This window comes from Coenobita brevimanus, chromosome 52 (genome assembly GCF_032717465.1).
Source record: "Coenobita brevimanus isolate Jiangsu-jjx chromosome 52, ASM3271746v2, whole genome shotgun sequence".
In the NCBI taxonomy this organism is placed as follows: Eukaryota; Metazoa; Arthropoda; class Malacostraca; order Decapoda; family Coenobitidae; genus Coenobita; species Coenobita brevimanus.
In genome coordinates, this window is record NC_137005.1 from 10,178,522 (window position 1) to 10,196,409 (window position 17,888).

The 17,888-nt window shown below is 42.6% G+C and overlaps 1 protein-coding gene across 1 annotated transcript in view; it reads left to right on the forward strand.

Annotated features, from left to right (window-relative positions):
- Positions 1-17,888, forward strand: part of mEFG1 (mitochondrial translation elongation factor G 1) — a 132,742-nt gene that overhangs the window by 57,593 nt on the left and 57,261 nt on the right. The window contains exons 7-8 of the mRNA XM_080272986.1: positions 6,884-7,076; positions 7,979-8,147. Of these exons, the coding sequence (XP_080129112.1) occupies positions 6,884-7,076; positions 7,979-8,147 (362 nt within the window). The remainder of the gene's footprint in view (positions 1-6,883; positions 7,077-7,978; positions 8,148-17,888) is intronic.

A 17,888-nucleotide genomic window follows, 5' to 3' on the forward strand; every position in this document is an offset into this window, starting at 1 on the left:
GGTGAGCGAAGTGAGTGCAAGAATTATTGGGCCTAAGTTTATTGAGTGTTATAGGGAAGGTACATAGAAGAATTATTATCGAGAAAGTAAGAGAGATATCATAAGTCCTAGTGAGTGATGAAGAGGGTGGCTTTAGGAGTGATGGAGGATGTGTAGATCAAATATTTTGCAGTAAAACAGTGCAGAAGGCTTGTGAGAAGCACTGGAAGGTGTTTATGGCATTCATGGATCTGGAAGAAGCATATGACAAAGTAAACAGAGAAGGATTGTGGAAGGTTTTGCACATGTACAGTGTAGATGGTAAGCTGCTAGGTGCTATCAAGAGTTTTTATGATGGTAGTGAAGCATGTGTAAGGGTAAATGGGCACCTAAGTGAATGGTTCATGATTGGTGTGGGCGTGCGACAAGGTTGTGTGTAGTCCCCTTGGTTGTTCATAATATAAATGGGTGGGATGATGAGAAAAGTAAAAACAAGTAATGGAGAGAGGATTGGCATTGGCAATAAACGGCGATGGATGGAATACCTCAAATTCATTATATACTGATGATGCAGTACTACTTGAAAATACCTTACAAGAACTTGGTAGACTAATGTCGAGTTTTGCTGATGTCTGTGAGCATCATGCCTTGAGAGTAAATGAAGAAAAGAGTAAAGTTATGGTTATTGAGAGAGAAAGTGACTCCCAGTGTGATGTTACAGTGAATGGAGAGAGACTAGAATGTGTGAGAGAGTTCAAATACCTGGGTACAGTTATAGAAAAGAGAGGAAAATGTGCCAAAGAAAATTGAGTGACACAAGGAAGGAAAGTACTGTACAGTAGTTGGTGCAATGAAGGCCTTGGTAAGAAACAGAGGCTTGAGTGTTGCTGCTGCATGAGACTTACATGAAGAAGTGTTAGTGCCAACTTTAACATATGGATGCGAGACTATGGTGTGGTATGAAAATGAAAAGTCAAGAGTGAGAGCAGTGGAAATGGGACTGCAGAGGAATGTATATGGAGTGCAGAGATTGGATAGGATACGAAATAATGTATTTGGTGAAAGGGGTAGAGCAGCATTTCTTAACCTTTTCTAACCTCAATGCCCCCCTTGTAATAAGGTCTCAGTCCAGCACCCCTCTACATCTGGTTACTGGGACTGCAGTTGCTACACTACTGCAGGGTTAAATTAAAGTGAAGTACTACCTGACAGTTTATTTTATACTGTCTCAAAAAAAAAAAAAAAAACAAGGATGCCAATACTAAGCAAATCCAGTAAGAAAAAATATAATGCAGCATTTTCCAGCAACCCCTAAAGTTGATTTCAGTACCCCCTGGGGGTGCTAGCACCCCAGGTTAAGAAACGCTGGTGTACAGTGCTCGTCAGAAGTATTCAGCGTTGTCCGCCGGGCGCGCAATACTTATGGCCCAAAAAGAATCACCCATTTTGGGGGGTAAGAATTGAGCCACAAGTTTGAGCTCCGAGCATGACGTCACGGTAGCCTGGGGCCTTCTGATGCGCTGGTTGGTTCCCGCCTCAGTCGTCCACGGGCTGCCTGAGAGAGAGGAACTCCGCCGAGTGTCCCTCTCAAATTGCGCCATTTTTTACCGAGTGTCCCGCAGTGTTTTGGCCTTCAAAACTTTGTTATGGCACCTACCCGTGAACTATCGAGTGAAATCATATCCCAGATCATTGCTCTAAAGGAGGCAGGCCACCAGACAAAGGAAATTAGTGAATTGGTTGGTGTGACACGATCGACAGTGCGTCGTTGGTGTGCGCGGTTTCGGGAGGAAAACAGTGGTGAAGTTCCCACAAAGAAACCGAGGTCTGGTAGGCCTAGGAAAACTTCCCCAAGGTCTGTTAATGTTTTAAAACGTGCAGTGGAGTTTAATCCTTGTGTGAGTGCAAGGAAAATTAAGGAGAGCAACCCAGAAGTGTTTGGTGAGGTGTCAGTGAGAACAGTGTCTCGTAGGGTGCATGAGCTTGGTTACACAAGTCACAGGCCTGTGAAAAAGCCTCTTCTCTCTAGCAGCCAGAGAATTCGTAGGCTTGCCTTTGCTAATAAATATCTAAATTGGGGTGAGGAGCAATGGTTGTCAGTGTTGTGGTCTGATGAGACAACGTTTAGTGTTACCTGTAACAGAGGAGCATGCAAAGGTAGTGACCCACTTGACCCACGGTATGTAGAAAGCACAGTTAAACATCCTGATTCACTCATGGTATGGGGTTGTTTTTCAGGGAAGGGTTTGGGGAAGCTTGTTGTACTTCCCAAGAACCTCAGAGTGAATCAGGATGTTTACCTGGAGCTTCTGTGTGATCATTTACCAGACTCCTTCGAGCTAATAGGTGCACGAGTGTTTCAGCAGGACGGTGCACCTGCTCACAAGGCCAAATCGGTCACCAATTGGCTTCGTGACTGCGAGGTATCATTCATGACAGACTGGCCAGGAAATAGCCCAGACCTCAACCCGATTGAAAACCTCTGGTACCTCGTAAAGAAGAGTCTCCAAGGGAAGGACGTGAGCTCTTTGCCTAAGCTGGAAGCCGCCATTCGTGACTCCTGGGACAAAATACCCCTCCAGCACCTCAGGAGCCTCGCCCTTTCACTTCCAAGACGTCTCAGGTCCGTGAAGAAACGTAAAGGCTACCCTACGAAGCACTAAAGGTAAATAAAATGCATTATTTATGTTTTTTCAATGTTGAAAGGTTTGTTTCTCAGGAGGGACGCAGGGCGCCCCATACTTCTGACGAGCACTGTAGAGTGAGGAAGTCTGTGGGCACCAGAATCAAAGAGGGTGTACTGAGATGGTATGGTCATGTGGAGAGAATGGATAACAATAGAGTGGTGAAAAGGTATATCTGAACGAATGTGAAGGAGGGAGGAGGTGAGGTAGGCCAAGGAGAAGGTAGAGGGATATGGTGGAAGGGTGTGTGAAGAAGAGAGGTATGGAAGTCAGTGAGGCTAGGGGACTAACAAGAGATCGAGCTGGCTAGATGAATATTGTGAGGAGAAGCTCATGATCAGGGATTTGGAACCCCTTTTAATGTGACAACTTTCGGATTGACTCTATCAGATACGTTTATGTGAGACTGCAGAATGTGGTGAAAGTTTTTGATGTATCAGATGGAGCCAGGATTCTCTGGGCTTGAATGATGAGTGAATGGAAACGTGGCCTATTGGAGTGGGCAGATTTGGGCTGTCTGGACATTGCTACTCCTCACCCTGCCCTAGGGTGGTAAAGGAGGCCCAGATGATGATGATGAATATTGTGTTCCAAACTAGTGAGTTTGTAGTGCAACATATCAATTGTGATGTCTGTCTCCTTCCCAATAATTTTATCTTTTAGCTAATCAAATGGAAGGGTTTGTTTTTAAGTTCCATTCCCTTGAGTTGGCCCCACAGCCAAGAAAAGCTCTCATGGTATCTCAGGAGAAGTACAAAGCAGTCACCACTCAGGTTCAGCAAGCTCCCTGGATCATTGCATTTGATCAACTGATGGCCAGTCAGCAAAAATGCTGATGGGAGAAAAGCACTTCCTTTTCAGAATGTGATTTTTAATTCAAACATCAGTAGCTTCTCATATGTTGTATATAACTGACATATACCGAAGTTTTTAATTATGGAGTTTCATTAATAATGGAAATATTGATGTTATTTTTGGGCCTGAAAGTAGCTAATCACCCCTTATTATATAATACCGGTGCTCTACCTGAATTTTGTGGGTAATGTGACTGTACTGAACAGTGGGAAAAAAAAAAAACTCCCATGGACTACTCCTTTAGCCCAAAATTGACCTCACTGTACTCTTGTAATGAATGTGATACAGCATTAATTATGTACACACCTGATGGTGTAATTACCAACATATTATAAGGTGAAGAGTTGACATAGCTACCTATATGTCTATCTATCAATAGCCTGACGCCCTAATCCCGCAAAGGGTGGCCGCAGACAAAACACCTCCAAGTCGCTCTGTCACCCACCATTTGACTACCCTCCCCCCAACTCACTCCCCCCTCCCTCATATACCTCTCAACTCCATCCCTCCACCTCATCCTCGGTCTACCCCTCCCTCTCCCTCCCTGCACCTCACCTACATACACTGTCATAGTCAGTCTTTCATTGTTCATTCTCTCCACATGTCCAAACCACCTCAGTATATTTCCCTAATCTTCTCAGCCACATACACATCCACCCCACAACGTTCCTTCACTTCTTCATTCGTCAACCTGTCCCTCCATGTCACTCCACATGCTTCTCTCAAGTAACTCATTTCCACTGCTCTCACTCTTGACTTGTTCCCCTCTTGCAAGGTCCACACCACGCTTCCATTCGTCAGGGTAGGGATCACAATAGTATCATGCAGTGACTTCTTAAATTCCATATTCACCTCCCTTTTTCTCATCACTGCTTTCAGTGAACCAGCAACCTTCCTTCCCTGCTGTACCCTTTCACGCACTTCATCCCCCAAAGTTCCATCCTTACTCATCACACTACCCAAGTACAGTACTGTACTTGAATGCACTCACATTCTCCATATAATCACCATCCAACCACACTGTACATTCTGTGACTTCATTCCTCTCAAACACCATAACTTTACTCTTGTTTACATTAACTTTCAGATTCCTCTTCCTACACACTGTCCCAAATTCATTCACCAAACCTTGCAACTCCCCTTTATCTTCATTCAACAATACTGTATCATCAGCAAACAGCAACACCTGAATCTTCCAAATCTCACCCTCATTCTTTAGAGCCACCCCCACATCCACTGCCCTATCTTGCACGTCCTTTATAACCCCATCCATATATATATTAAACAGCCATGGAGACATCACACAACCCTGTTTCAGTCTCACATTGAGATCAAAGAACTCACTCAGCTCACCATCCACTCGCACTGTAGCCCTAGCTCCTTCGTACATACTCTTCACAGCACTCAACAATTTCCCCTCCACTCCATATATTCTCAGTACCTTCCACATACCTTGCCTATCTATTCTGTCATAAACTTTCTCCAAGTCCATGAAGGCAGCATACATTTTCTTTCCCTTCTCTAGATACTTCTCCACTAAATGTCTTAGAACAAACATCTGATCTACACACCCTTTTCCCTTCCTAAATCCCCCTTGTTCTTCTCCAACTAGCTCCTCTGTCATATGCCTAACCCTATCAATGAGTATTCTACCATATATTTTTCCAGTCACACTAAGAAGACAATTACCCCTATGGTTACCACATACTTGTCTCTCCCCTTCTCCTTTGTATAAAGGAACAATTATACCTGATTTCCAGTCCTGTGGAACCCTTCCCTCTTCCCAAGCCAATCTACACAACTTCCATATCCACTCCACAACAATCTCACCCCCACACCTCAGCATTTCACCACACACATCATCAATTCCTGGGGCCTTTCCCATCTTTATCTTCTTCATTGCTTCCACTGCTTCCCCCGTACTGATCTCTTCCTCCCTCCTCTCATCTCTCCTTCTCCCAGCCATTCCCCAACCACTTATACTTGCACTGCTCTCACTTTATACATTCAACATATCCTCAAAGTGCTCCTTCCATCTCCTCAATTTCTCTCTTCTCCACCAACAATCTATTATTCCTATCATTCCCTCCCCTACTATTTCCCGTTTCACACTGCCTTGCTTTCTTTACCTCCTTCCAAAACAATTTCTTACTCTTCCTCCATTTCACACTCAGATTCCTCCCAAATTCTTCATCCAGTTTCTTCTTACTCTCCTTCACCAGTCTCTTCACCTCCCTTCTCCTGCTCACACATACCTCTCTCTTCTGTCTCTCATCTTCTCCCTTACCTCTACTCGCTAACCATTCACTATATGCCTTCTTCTTTTGTTCCACAACTCGTTTCACCTCATCATTCCACCATGCTGTCCATTGCACACCCCTGCATCTCCTCCTTACTCCACAAACCACTTCACACGCTGTGCCTATCTCTTCTGTGAATATCTTACATATGTCTTCCACCCCTTCCATCTGCTCTAACTCATACCTTCCCAATCTTTCTTCCACTATGCTCTTATACTCTGCCATTTTCTCACTATCTTGCACCTTCTCCACTCTTTTCATAGGAGCTGTTTCCTCATGTCTTCCCCTTCGTCTCTTCAACCATTTTCTTTGCAACTTTACCTTGGCCATGACTAAATGATGGTCTGAGACTTCATTCCCCCACCCTCTCCACACTCTTGCATCCAACACTTGTCTTCTCATTCGCTCATCCACACACACTTAGTCTATCATTGCCTTTCGTTCAACAAGTTCACCATCCATCCTCCTCATTACTTTCCATATATACCTGTGGACCATCTTATGCCAAAAGTAGGTGTTAGCTATTGCCAACCCCTTACCAGCACAGATGTCCACCAAAGCACTACCATTCCCATCTACTGGCACACTCCACTGACCAACCACTCCATCCACTCGTACATTCGCTACTTTGCCATTCATGTCTCCAATCAAAAGCACTCTCTTGCTCCTCACAAATTTGTCCATACATGCATCTACACTCACCCAAAACTCATCTTTCACTCTTGCCACTCGGTCCTCTGTATATACGCTAATATATGATCTCTTAGATTGGAAAAAGGAATACTTACATCATCCTCTTCCTTTATTTTTATCATTACTTATTTTTCCCAACCAATGTTGAGACAAAGTAGGTTTCATAGAGCAAGGAAAAAACCTGATTGGCAAAGGTACATAATACTGGGGTAGCACAGTGCGGTAGCTATAAACAGTAGGTGTAAAAGGTGTTAGGCTGCATACCAGTGTTCAGTAACCTATCAGTGGTTTGTGTGTGTGTGCTAATGTAGGAAGAGATTGATTGATTGATTTTGATGTATTATGTCACTTGTTACGTTTACAACCACACAGAGGAGAAGACCCCCAGTCCATCAGACCTTTTGAGTGCAATCTCTCGTTGCTGCAACGCTCTATCCTTCACCCCAGTGTTAGTGGGGACAGCACTGAAGAACAAAGGAGTTCAGCTGTTACTGGATGCAGTGCTTGACTACTTACCCAACCCATCACAAGTACCTAACTATGCACTCAGGCCTAACAAACAAGGGTAAGCAGTAGTGAGATTTTCTTTATAATGTCTTATCTAAATACAGTCGTAGGATCTTGTGTCATGCAGACTTTGGATATACAGTACTGTGTAGGATTGAAAATAATCTCTTTTGTGGTTGTACTCCTTGTTCATCATCATCATGCCACTTTCTTTTTCCACCCACTAGTGGGGTGAAGTACAGTCAGAAAAGTCAGGAAAAGAAATTAACTTGAATGTGAGAGAACTGATCAAAAGCATGCCCATTGAAATTGACCACACTCTCATTCAGTCACTATTTAAATCCCCAGAATCCTGACTGCCATGTAGGCACACTTTTCCATACGTATGCTCTTGTTAATTACTTATAAGACACACACAGTCTAACAGCCTGACAACTGTCAAGTTAAGGATGGCAAACCCTTGTCATGAACTCTTCCCTATAAAATTCACCTAAGGAGTTCCATCCCTTGTCAGTTCCCTCAAGTCACCACCATCCTTACTTCTCTTCCTTGCATAAGCCTCTTGTGCATAAAATATGAATAAAAATGCATGGCCTTTCCTGACACACATCCTTCAGATGTCTCCTGAAAGTAGCAGAAATAAAGTACACAGGATGTCATTGGATTCAGGGGGTAATTTTAGTGTTTGATATTTCCAGAGGGAAAGAGAAAGTGTGACTGCAAGCATGGTAACTAGCTATATAAGTATAATTTTGTGATAGGAAACATATCTACAGACATAAAGTCAGTAGTTTGTGGCAACTGTTGTGAAGAAATTAGCTGGTTTAGCCCTCACTTCATAGAAGATATTAGCTATACTGTGACTGACCTCTATATCGGGATTCCTGATGAGAAACTATTGCATCATTTTTATATAAGTCATTGATTCAAGTAGTTAACCAAAGTATGTGATGTACCCAGAGGGGAGGACAGAGTGTTGCTTCACCATGCTCGGGACTCCAGCCATCCCTTTGTGGGCCTGGCCTTCAAGCTGGAGGCTGGCAAGTTTGGACAGCTTACATATGTGAGGGTCTACCAGGGCTGTCTCAAGAAGGGTGAATTCATATATAACACCCGCAGCAAGAAAAAGGCAAGTATTGTACGCTGTTGTTGTTGTTGTGGCCCCAGGCTTATGTAGTTATGAACTTGGTGGACTCCAGCTGAAGTTGCCCTTTTCCTGCAGTCCACCATCCTCCTTTCAGGGGATTGGGAAGGAGTTGAAGGGCATTTGTATAGCTGTTCCAGGCAGTGGAGCCGCCCAGTTGCAGTAGTCCCTTCCCCTTCATGCTCCTGCTGGGTTTGGTTATTCATGAAGAGTAGATGTTCATTCTTCAAAAACATCTGAGAAGTGCTGGAAAGCATTGATGGGGTTCCACGTGATGCATTGTTTCTCACCCTGCAACTCTTCCTGTGCTTTCTCGTGTGGCCTGCACTCAGTTCCCCTTGTTTGTCTCTCTTGGGCCACATAAGTGTTGCCAGCTTGGTGGAAAAGTCACAAAATCTAGAGACTTTACATATTATCTGGTTTTGACTAGCTGATTCATACCTACGTATTCACCGTATATACCATACTTAATAAAGTTATACAGGGTTCTTGCTAACTGCCGATGGTTGTGAGCCATTTGGCTCCTAAGGTTTCAGATTTACGAGCCAAATAAATTTGTAGTAGCCAAACTGATTACAAGCCGAAATATTTTACGAGCAATAAATATTTTTAATTATTTACACATTGTGATGATTAGAATCATATAATGAGGTTTTAAACATTCACAGTGGGGACAAGGAAAGACTTAATAATCGATCACAACGTGCTTTTTTGTTCATTTGAGTGAGATTTACTTATTTTGTAGTTTACTGGGTTTTGAAGTGGATGTATTTTTTCCTCGCCAAAAGGCGACTTGTATGTAAAATTTGTTCGCCGAAGGGAAAAAATACTTGCATTTGTGAGCTGTGGCTCGTCAAACAAGAGCCCTGTTATATCATCCACTCACTTGATGTAGTGCAGCTTTAGGTGTCTGCCCATTCCTCTCTTCCATCCATCCTCCTGTGTCTTTCTTTCCTTCATTTTTTCCTCTTCCTTCTGCCTACGGGTGACTTTACACTCCCTCTTTTGTCTTTCTTTCCGTCATTCTTTCCTCTTCCTTCTGACTGTGGGTGACTCTACACTGAGTGACAAGCCAAATAGTTTCCTGTACACCAGGAAAGCATTTACGCACTGGGTGGTAACCATATAACCAGTTTATTGTTTCCTGGTGGTTTTGTGAGTAATTAAGGCCCTTCAATTGGATTGAGCCTGTGTAGGTTTATATCCAGTGGGTGCTTGGGTTTTGTTGCTCACATAATGCCACTCAGGAATGAGTGAGGCTGGTCACTTTAATCTTAAATGTCAGGACCAACTTGCATAGCCCTGGACTCCTGTGCTTCTCATGGGGCAACTTAGGAATGGATGATGGGTGGATGGATGGATACCATACTGTAATGCATAAAATAACTGCCATTTTTCATTCCCCAAATTAGTTCTCAAATTTAATGACTTCAGTACAGTGTGTGTGTGTGTGTGTGTGTGTGTGTGTGTGTGTGTGTGTGTGTGTGTGTGTGTGTGTGTGTGTGTGTGTGCTGGTGTTATAAGATGACTGTGATGATGGAAATGTGACCATGTATAACATAAAACGTGATAACTTTCAGAAGTTCTGCAAGTTACTGAATGAAACAAGTTAGCAACAGTCTTTGCATGTGTTTCTGAAGACAGTCATGGTGTTGGAAACTTGACAGGATACAACTTTACAAAACAGTGTGATAAGATGTTCTTTGTCAAGTGAAATTACAGTAAATATCCCTTAACCATGCCACAACACTTGTCAAGTATTAGCTGACAGTTGTTGTTCACATTTAACAGAAACAGAACATAGGACTGGATGATGATGATGTGATGATGATGATATTTTTTTATAGGCAGCAGTCTCCAAAAATATTTCTGTTACATGATTTGTATAATTGCTAGACCACTATGCAATTGACATTAGAATTGATTATGATGTAACCACTGTAAATATTAACCTCTGACTCCTTTTTGCACTTGTTTCACACATGGATGCATGCACACACGTGTTCGTATTGCATCACTGTTTAAGTTGTTAATATTTCCACAAGATTGTAATATTTAATGCAGACTTTAAAATAATAAGGATGTAGGTGGTAGATATAGTGGGGGAGAGGTAAAAGAGGTTTTGCATGAGAGTGCTAAGATTACTGTTAAGAAAAAGGAATAAGCAAGAAGGAAAGATTGGATGTCAGGTGGAACATGGAATGCAATTCAGAAAAGAAAGAGGCAAAGTTAAGAAGTGAAGAACAACATTCTGATGGACAGGTAGTTGAAGTACTTAGAGCAAAGTACTGGAGTTTACATTCTGAAGTAAAAAGACTCATTAGACGTGATATGAGGAGGCTATATGATGAAAAGGCAACAGAGACAGAAGTTAAGTTAAATAGAAATGATTGTCAGAGCACAAGAGCTGTGTATCAGGCCATAAAGGAGTTAACTGGGACTGAAAAGAGAAGGAAAGAAATACCTGTACGAGATAGAAATGGTAACTTGTTGACTAAAGATTTGGATATAAAAGGAACGTTGAAAGAGCATTTTGAATCTGTTCTAAATAGACCAATCCCAGCTGCAGAGGACATTTTGCCAGCCGAGAGAGATTTGCAGATAGAAACGGGATATAACCTTGGAAGAGGTACCGTAATAATAATAATCTGGCCTTTTGTTTCTCAGAAGCGCCAGTACTTCCTTTGGGAATTCACTAGCGCTCGACACCCATACAATATTTTTGCAGTTACAAGAATTATGACATTTCTTTTATATAATACAAGCTACATCATATATACATGAAAATGGCAATAATTAAACCCTATAATCATCCGTCATAGTATCTCTCTCCAGGTCATAGCATTTTGAAAAAAGAAAGGCTTTCAGCTGTCTCTTAAAGGATTCAACAGTAGAGAGTTGTCTTATGGACAATGGCAATCTGTTATATAATCTAGGGGCTCTATACGCAACAGAACGATCAGAGAAAGATGACTGGTGAATGGCTCCTGGTTCATCAATACGCAAGGAATCATCTTCACTGCATAACATCACACCCGGGCGTGTCGATGGGAGTTTTAACAGTTCAGCAAGATGCTTCGGTTCACCAAACTTAAGAACCTTGAATGTAATAAGACACAGTTTAAATTCAGTTTTAGCCTTTACTGGTAACCAATGCAACTCAATCAGAAACGGGGTAGTTGAGGTTCTCGGGGGGGAGACCAAAGATAAGCCATGCTGCCCTGTTCAACAGACTGAACTTTTGTTAGTGTATTATTTGGAAGACCAACCCACAGTGAATTACAATAATCAACACGAGACAAGACCACTGCATGGACCACTGTGAAGAGGCACCGTCTGTTCAGGAATTTTCTCAGAGTACAGATTTCTGATATGCAAGTTACACCCTCGTACAACCTGATTAATATGTTGTTTGTAATTTAACTTAGAATTAAAATAAACACCCAGATTTCGGACAGAACTGACTGGATGAAGCTGTGACACACCAATGTTCAAAGCCAGGGCATTGTCAGTGTCATCACCCCTTCTGTTTCCTCTGATGATGATGATCTCAGTTTTACCATCATTCAGCTCAAGTTTAGCCATCCAAATCTTAATATCAGACATTAGAGATTCAAACTTTGTTGATATTTGACGCCTTAACATAGAGCTGGGTGTCGTCAGCATAAAAATGATAGGACACATCATGAGCATCAAGTAGAGATGATAAACTACTTGTGTAGATAGTAAATAGAATTGGACCCAAAACTGATCCTTGAGGGACTCCAAATAGAAGGGGAGCAGAATCAGAGCTAGCGTAATCAACAATCACTCTCTGAGATCTGTCCGACAGATAAGACTTAAGGAGCAAAAGCGTGGAGTCTAAGGCTTTTCGTCTCATTAACTCTTCTCCTCTTCCTGACTCCCATCAACCTCTGTCTCTTCGCTGCACTGTTGCATCTTTATCTCTTTTCTGTCGCTACTTTAATGGTCACTGCTCCTCTGAAGTGTCTGCTTGCATTCCTCCACCTCTATGACGGGCGCATAGCACCCGTCTAGCAGCAAACTCTCATCCCTTTTCTGTCCAACTCTCTAATGCAAGAGTTAACCGTTACTCCCAATCCTTCATTTATGCAACAGGTGAACTCTGGAACTGTCTCCCTCTGTCTGTATTTCCTGCTGCCTATGATCTCCAGTCTTTCAAACGTAGTGTGTCCAGGCATCTCGAAATGATCGGATCTTGAATTTGGCTCTCTATTGTGTTTTGTTTTTCTCTTGGAGGGAACTGTTATTGCGGGCTCATGGCCTTTGGTTCCTTCTTCCTCGCATTAAAAAAATATATATATATAACGAACGCCATAAAAATACAGATCGTCCAACAATAGTTTATGATCTACTGTATCAAAAGCTGCAGACAGATCCAACAGAACTAGGAGAGAGGACATCCCACTACAAATGTTTGCCACCAAGTCACTCTGAATCCTTGTTAGTGCAGTTTCAGTTGAATGGTATTTTCTGTATGCTGATTGAACAACAGGATCAACTCTATTGTGTTCCAGTAGTGGTACGAGTTGATCAAGTATGGGCCGCTCAATAATCTTGGAGAAAAAAGACAAGTTAGAGACGGGATGATAATTTGTCATGCTCTCGACATCAAGGCCAGGTTTCTTAATTAGGGGCCTAAGCAAAGCACGTTTCTCAGACTGCACAAAATTACTTTCTAAGAAGCATCTATTTATTATGTTGCAGATAAAGTCTGCAGCATGCTCATACACATCAGGTAGTTGTGACATATTACATGGATTGAGTGAGCAAAATGTTTTATTAAGTTCTCTGATATAACATTTGACTTTGTTTACATCCAGTGGATGAAATGTTGAAAGCAAATGATCCCCGGTGCACCGTGGCTGGAAGTCAACTGAGTGTACTTCACTAGGAGAACTACTGTCTAAATCACTTCTTATATGAGATATCTTACATGTAAAAAATGAAGCAAAATCAGAAGCCAGCAGTTGGTTTAACAATTACATTCTCCAACCAACCAAATTGTTCACAACTGCAGACAGTTTTTTTTTATCACCACCACATGAATCAACTTTATTTTGATAATACCTAGCCTTTTGGGCTTTTTCAGTGTGAACGACTGCTCTTCTCTCAAAAACATAATGCAAACGAGTTACTTCGGTCCGCTGCAAGCGCCACTTACGTTCTGCCCTTCTACGTTGTCTACGCAAAGAATTAATGGATGGACCATACCACGGAGAATCATCACGTACAGTGATTGTTTTTACTACCTCAGGACAATAATGGTCAAAAATTGACCTAAGCTCGTTGTTGTAAATATCAACCAACTCATCAGAAGAAAGACTGGAAGAATCAGTGGAGTTTAAACGTTGATCAATTTCAAGACACATCAACTGGCGGTCAACATTCCTGTAATTTCTGAACCTGATGACCTTTTTATATGAAGGGGATTTCGGGACATCAAAACTGAGAGTGATCAGAGCATGATCAGAGATGAGGGGGTCAAATGAGTCAACCTCCACATCTGATGTGTGCCTGCAACCAACAGGGGACAAGATCAAGTCAAGGACATGCCCTGAGACATGAGTTGGATTACTCACATGATTGAAAAAATTGTTCTGGGTGATAAACTCAAGGAATTCTGAAGAAAATGGTTTTGACTCTGGACTGTCAACCCAATAATTGAAATCACCACAAACAAGAAGTCCTCCAGGTTTAAGAGAAAACCCTTCAAGAAACCGCCCAAACTCCTCCATAAAACCTCGATCTCTGCCTGGATGACCTGGTTGATAGGCAATTGCAATTCTAATGGTATTCTGATGGAAAAATATTAATACTTCCATAACTTCAAATGAAGATGGGGTCAGGTCTGAGTTAATGAGAGAAATGTTTGCAAGTGCTGCCTAGTAGATGAGTGCTACGCCTCCTCCCGGATAGTCAGCAGCAGGCCTGGGAATGCTAATAATAGAATGTGTCTTAGGCAAAGCATTAAGAATAATATTGATATCAGACTCATACAACTAGGTTTCAGTCAAGCACAAAATGTCAAGCTCGTGCTGATTTAGAGTTTCATTAATATAGTCTGTCTAATTACGGATAGAACGAATATTTAAAAGACCCGTCCTTAACTGGTTCAGGAGGGATGTAGTCAGTTTTTTGAATGGCCAAAATTGGTGTTTTCAATCAATCTATTCCTATGAGATATCATAATTGGACAGTCTCTACTTGATGCAAAATGGGCAGCCGACTGTGAATTTGAATTAGCATCTTGATGTCTTAAAGAAGAACAGTTGATGCATTTGGGAGAATTTCTGTTACTACAATCCTTAGATTTATGGGTTCCAGCACAAAAGACGCATTTAAGCTCATCGTTTTTCCTAGAACATCTCTCAAATGTATGACCAAAGCGTTGACAGTGATGACACTGTGTAACCCAGAATCTATCGAATATGCGGTATCTTGTAAGATCCACATAGATGTATTTGCCCTGTTCTACAATGGAGGAGCTCACCTCTGGTGACATCTTCAAGACAGCAGTTTTGGTGTCATTCCTTGTTCTTGTGAAGAGAAGGTTGAGGGTACAACCTCGATCAACGAGCATCTTAATTTTATTGTTTTTTCTCAGAATGTTTGGGATGATGTCAGAGTCACCCAAGGAAGAGGAAAGGCCTGTCATGGTCATTTTAGGCAACATTTTCTTTGGCTCTGATATGCAAAAAGTGCCCTCAGAGCCAAAATAATCACTCAGCACCCCAGCTGCCTCACCTTTGGCCTCAGCTGACGGAAACTTCATTACCAACCCACCAGCCTTGGTCTTAAGACAGCTTTCAACGGGTACCGAGTTAAGTACACCTCTGATGTCTTCTGGTTTCTGATTTGTCAGGGCATCAGCACCACTCTTTGGTTTCACAATCAGTACATGCTGACTATGAATGGCTTTTTTCTGGCCATGAGCACTGATCTCAATCACTCCCCCAGGCAGATCCTTCCCTTCCCCCACGAGAGACCCGCGAATAGCATCCGCAAATGACTTGGCCTGATCTTGCGTGACTGCCATAGGTGATGAGACCTTGGTCTCTAGTGCCTCCAGTCTACTTGAAACGTCTCTAATTGCCTGAAAGATTGGCCCAATAACTTTATCTTCAAACTCCTTCTTGGTACTACTTCCTCCACCAGCCAAGACCTTGTCCGCTGGTGCAACACATTGGCTACACAGCCAGCGAAAGCCCAGCTGGTGGCTCTCCTTCATAAATGGATAGTTGCCTGTGTCCAAATTTTCACATGCTATGTGAACCCACTCACTGCAGTAGGCGCACTTCAGTGCTTGTGCACTTTTTGCTACAGATCTACTGCAGCGAGGGCACTGGTGTTGTTTGCCCATGGTAAAGGGGAACAAAAACAAAACAAAATGACAACAACAACAGCAAAAAGTATATACAATACTACCCAGGATAAACCCGGGTAGCGCCGCCCCCGTTTGTGTCGCCCTAATTTAGGGAAAAAAAGAAAACCGAAAAAAACACAAAGAACAGAAATGGAAAAAAACAGGGTGTCTGCGAGGTCACCACGAGCAGGTGGGGTACGACTTGACTACCCTTCTAAGAATGGTAACCCAAACCGAGGTGCTGCAAAAGTGCTGAGATGGTATTGACAACTTTTCCCAATTCGAGCTTTATAGCAGCAGCAAATACTTCACTTAGGCAAGACCTCATTGGTTATGATACTGCCACTGCGCAAAGCATTATCAATAAAGGAATTAAAGAATTTTAAGGCCCCAGGAGAGGATGGAATATTTCCTGAAATGCTTAAGGTGGAAAATGATGAGTTGATGAATGCACTTTTGAAACTTTTTAATGTGGCTTGGGATAATGGTGGAATTCCAGAAGAGTGGAAAGATGGAGTGATTATAAAAATACCAAAAAAAGGAGATTTAAGTGTGTGTGGAAATTGGAGGGGGATAACTTTGACACCTGTAGTTACAAAAGTGTCTTTTCCAAAATCTTGTTTAACAGAATACAACCAGTTATTGATAAAATTTTAAGAGAAGAACAAGCGGGATTAGAAAGGGTCGAGGTTGTAATGATTAGATTTTTATTGTAATGCATCTAATGCATTCCCTCACCCTCTCCACACTCTTGCATCCAACACTTGTCTTCTCATTCGCTCATCCACACACACGTAGTCTATCATTGCCTTTCGTTCAACAAGTTCACCATCCATCCTCCTCATTACTTTCCATGTATACCGGTGGATCATCTTATGACGAAAGTAGGTGTTGGCTATTGCCAACCCCTTACCAGCACAGATGTCCACCAAAGCACTACCATTCCCATCTACGTCAGCTGGCACACCCCACTGACCAACCACTCCATCCACTCGTACATTCCCAACTTTGCCATTCATGTCTCCAATCAACAGCACTCTCTCGCTCCTCTCAAACTTGTCCATACATGCTTCAACTCTCGCCCAAAACTCATCTTTCACTCTTGCCACTCGATCCTCTGTTGGAGCATACACACATACAATCGCCCATGCTTGTATACTGTACCTACTTTCATCCTCACCCATACAATCCTTGCACCCACTGTTCCATACTCTCTTATATTCTCCTTCCACTTCTTGCTTATCATCAGACATACTCCCTCTCTTGCCCTCTCATTCTCACTGACACCCGCACATATACCTACACCATATTCCCATTCTCTCACCCTTTCACCTTTCCATTTAGTTTCAGTCAATCCACATATATCCACTTTTGCATCCTCAAGCACCTGAACAATCTCTCTCTCTTTCACTTCATCATTCACTCCTCTCACATTCCAAGTTCCCACCCTAAGAATGTCCTTTGTCCGTTCCTTAGTCGTCAACGTATGGTCCGTCCGGGTCCGAGGCGCTTTATTCGCTTTTTTAGTTAGTTCTTTTTACGGGGTGGGGCACTAACCCACCACCAACCCTTTTAGTCGCCTCGTACGACAAGCAGGGATACTGGGGGAGTATTCTTTAAACCCCCCTCGGGGGGTAAAGATGCAAAGAAAGTGGTTGAGGAGGCGAAGGGGAAGACAGGAGGAAGCAGCTCCTGTGAGAAGAGTGGAGAAATTGCAAGATAGTGAGAAAATGACAGAGTATAAGAGCATAGTGGAAGAAAGATTGGGAAGGTATGAGCTAGAGCAGATGGAAGGGGTGGAAGACGTATGTAAGATATTCACAGAAGAGATAGGCGCAGTGTGTGAGGCGGTTTGTGGAGTGAGGAGGAGATGCAAGGGTGTGCAAGGGACAGCATGGTGGAATGATGAGGTGAAACGAGCTGTGGAACAAAAGAAGAAGGCATATGGTGAATGGTTGGCGAGTAGAGGTAGGGGAGAAGATGAGAGAGAGAAGAGAGAGGTATATGTGAGCAGGAGAAGGGAGGTTAAGAAACTGGTGAAGGAGAGTAAGAAGAAAGTGGATGAAGAGTTTGGGAGGAATCTGAGTGTGAAATGGAGGGAGAGTAAGAAATTGTTTTGGAAGGAGGTAAAGAAAGTAAGGCACTGTGAAAGGGGAAATAATAGGGGAGTGAAAGATAGGAATAACAGATTGTTGGTGGAGAAGAGAGAGAAATTGAGGAGATGGAAGGAGCACTTTGAGGATTTGTTGAATGTAGAGAGTGAGAGCAGTGTGAGTATAAGTGGTTGGGGAATGGCTGGGAGAAGAAGAGATGAGAGGAGGGAGGAAGAGATCAGTAGG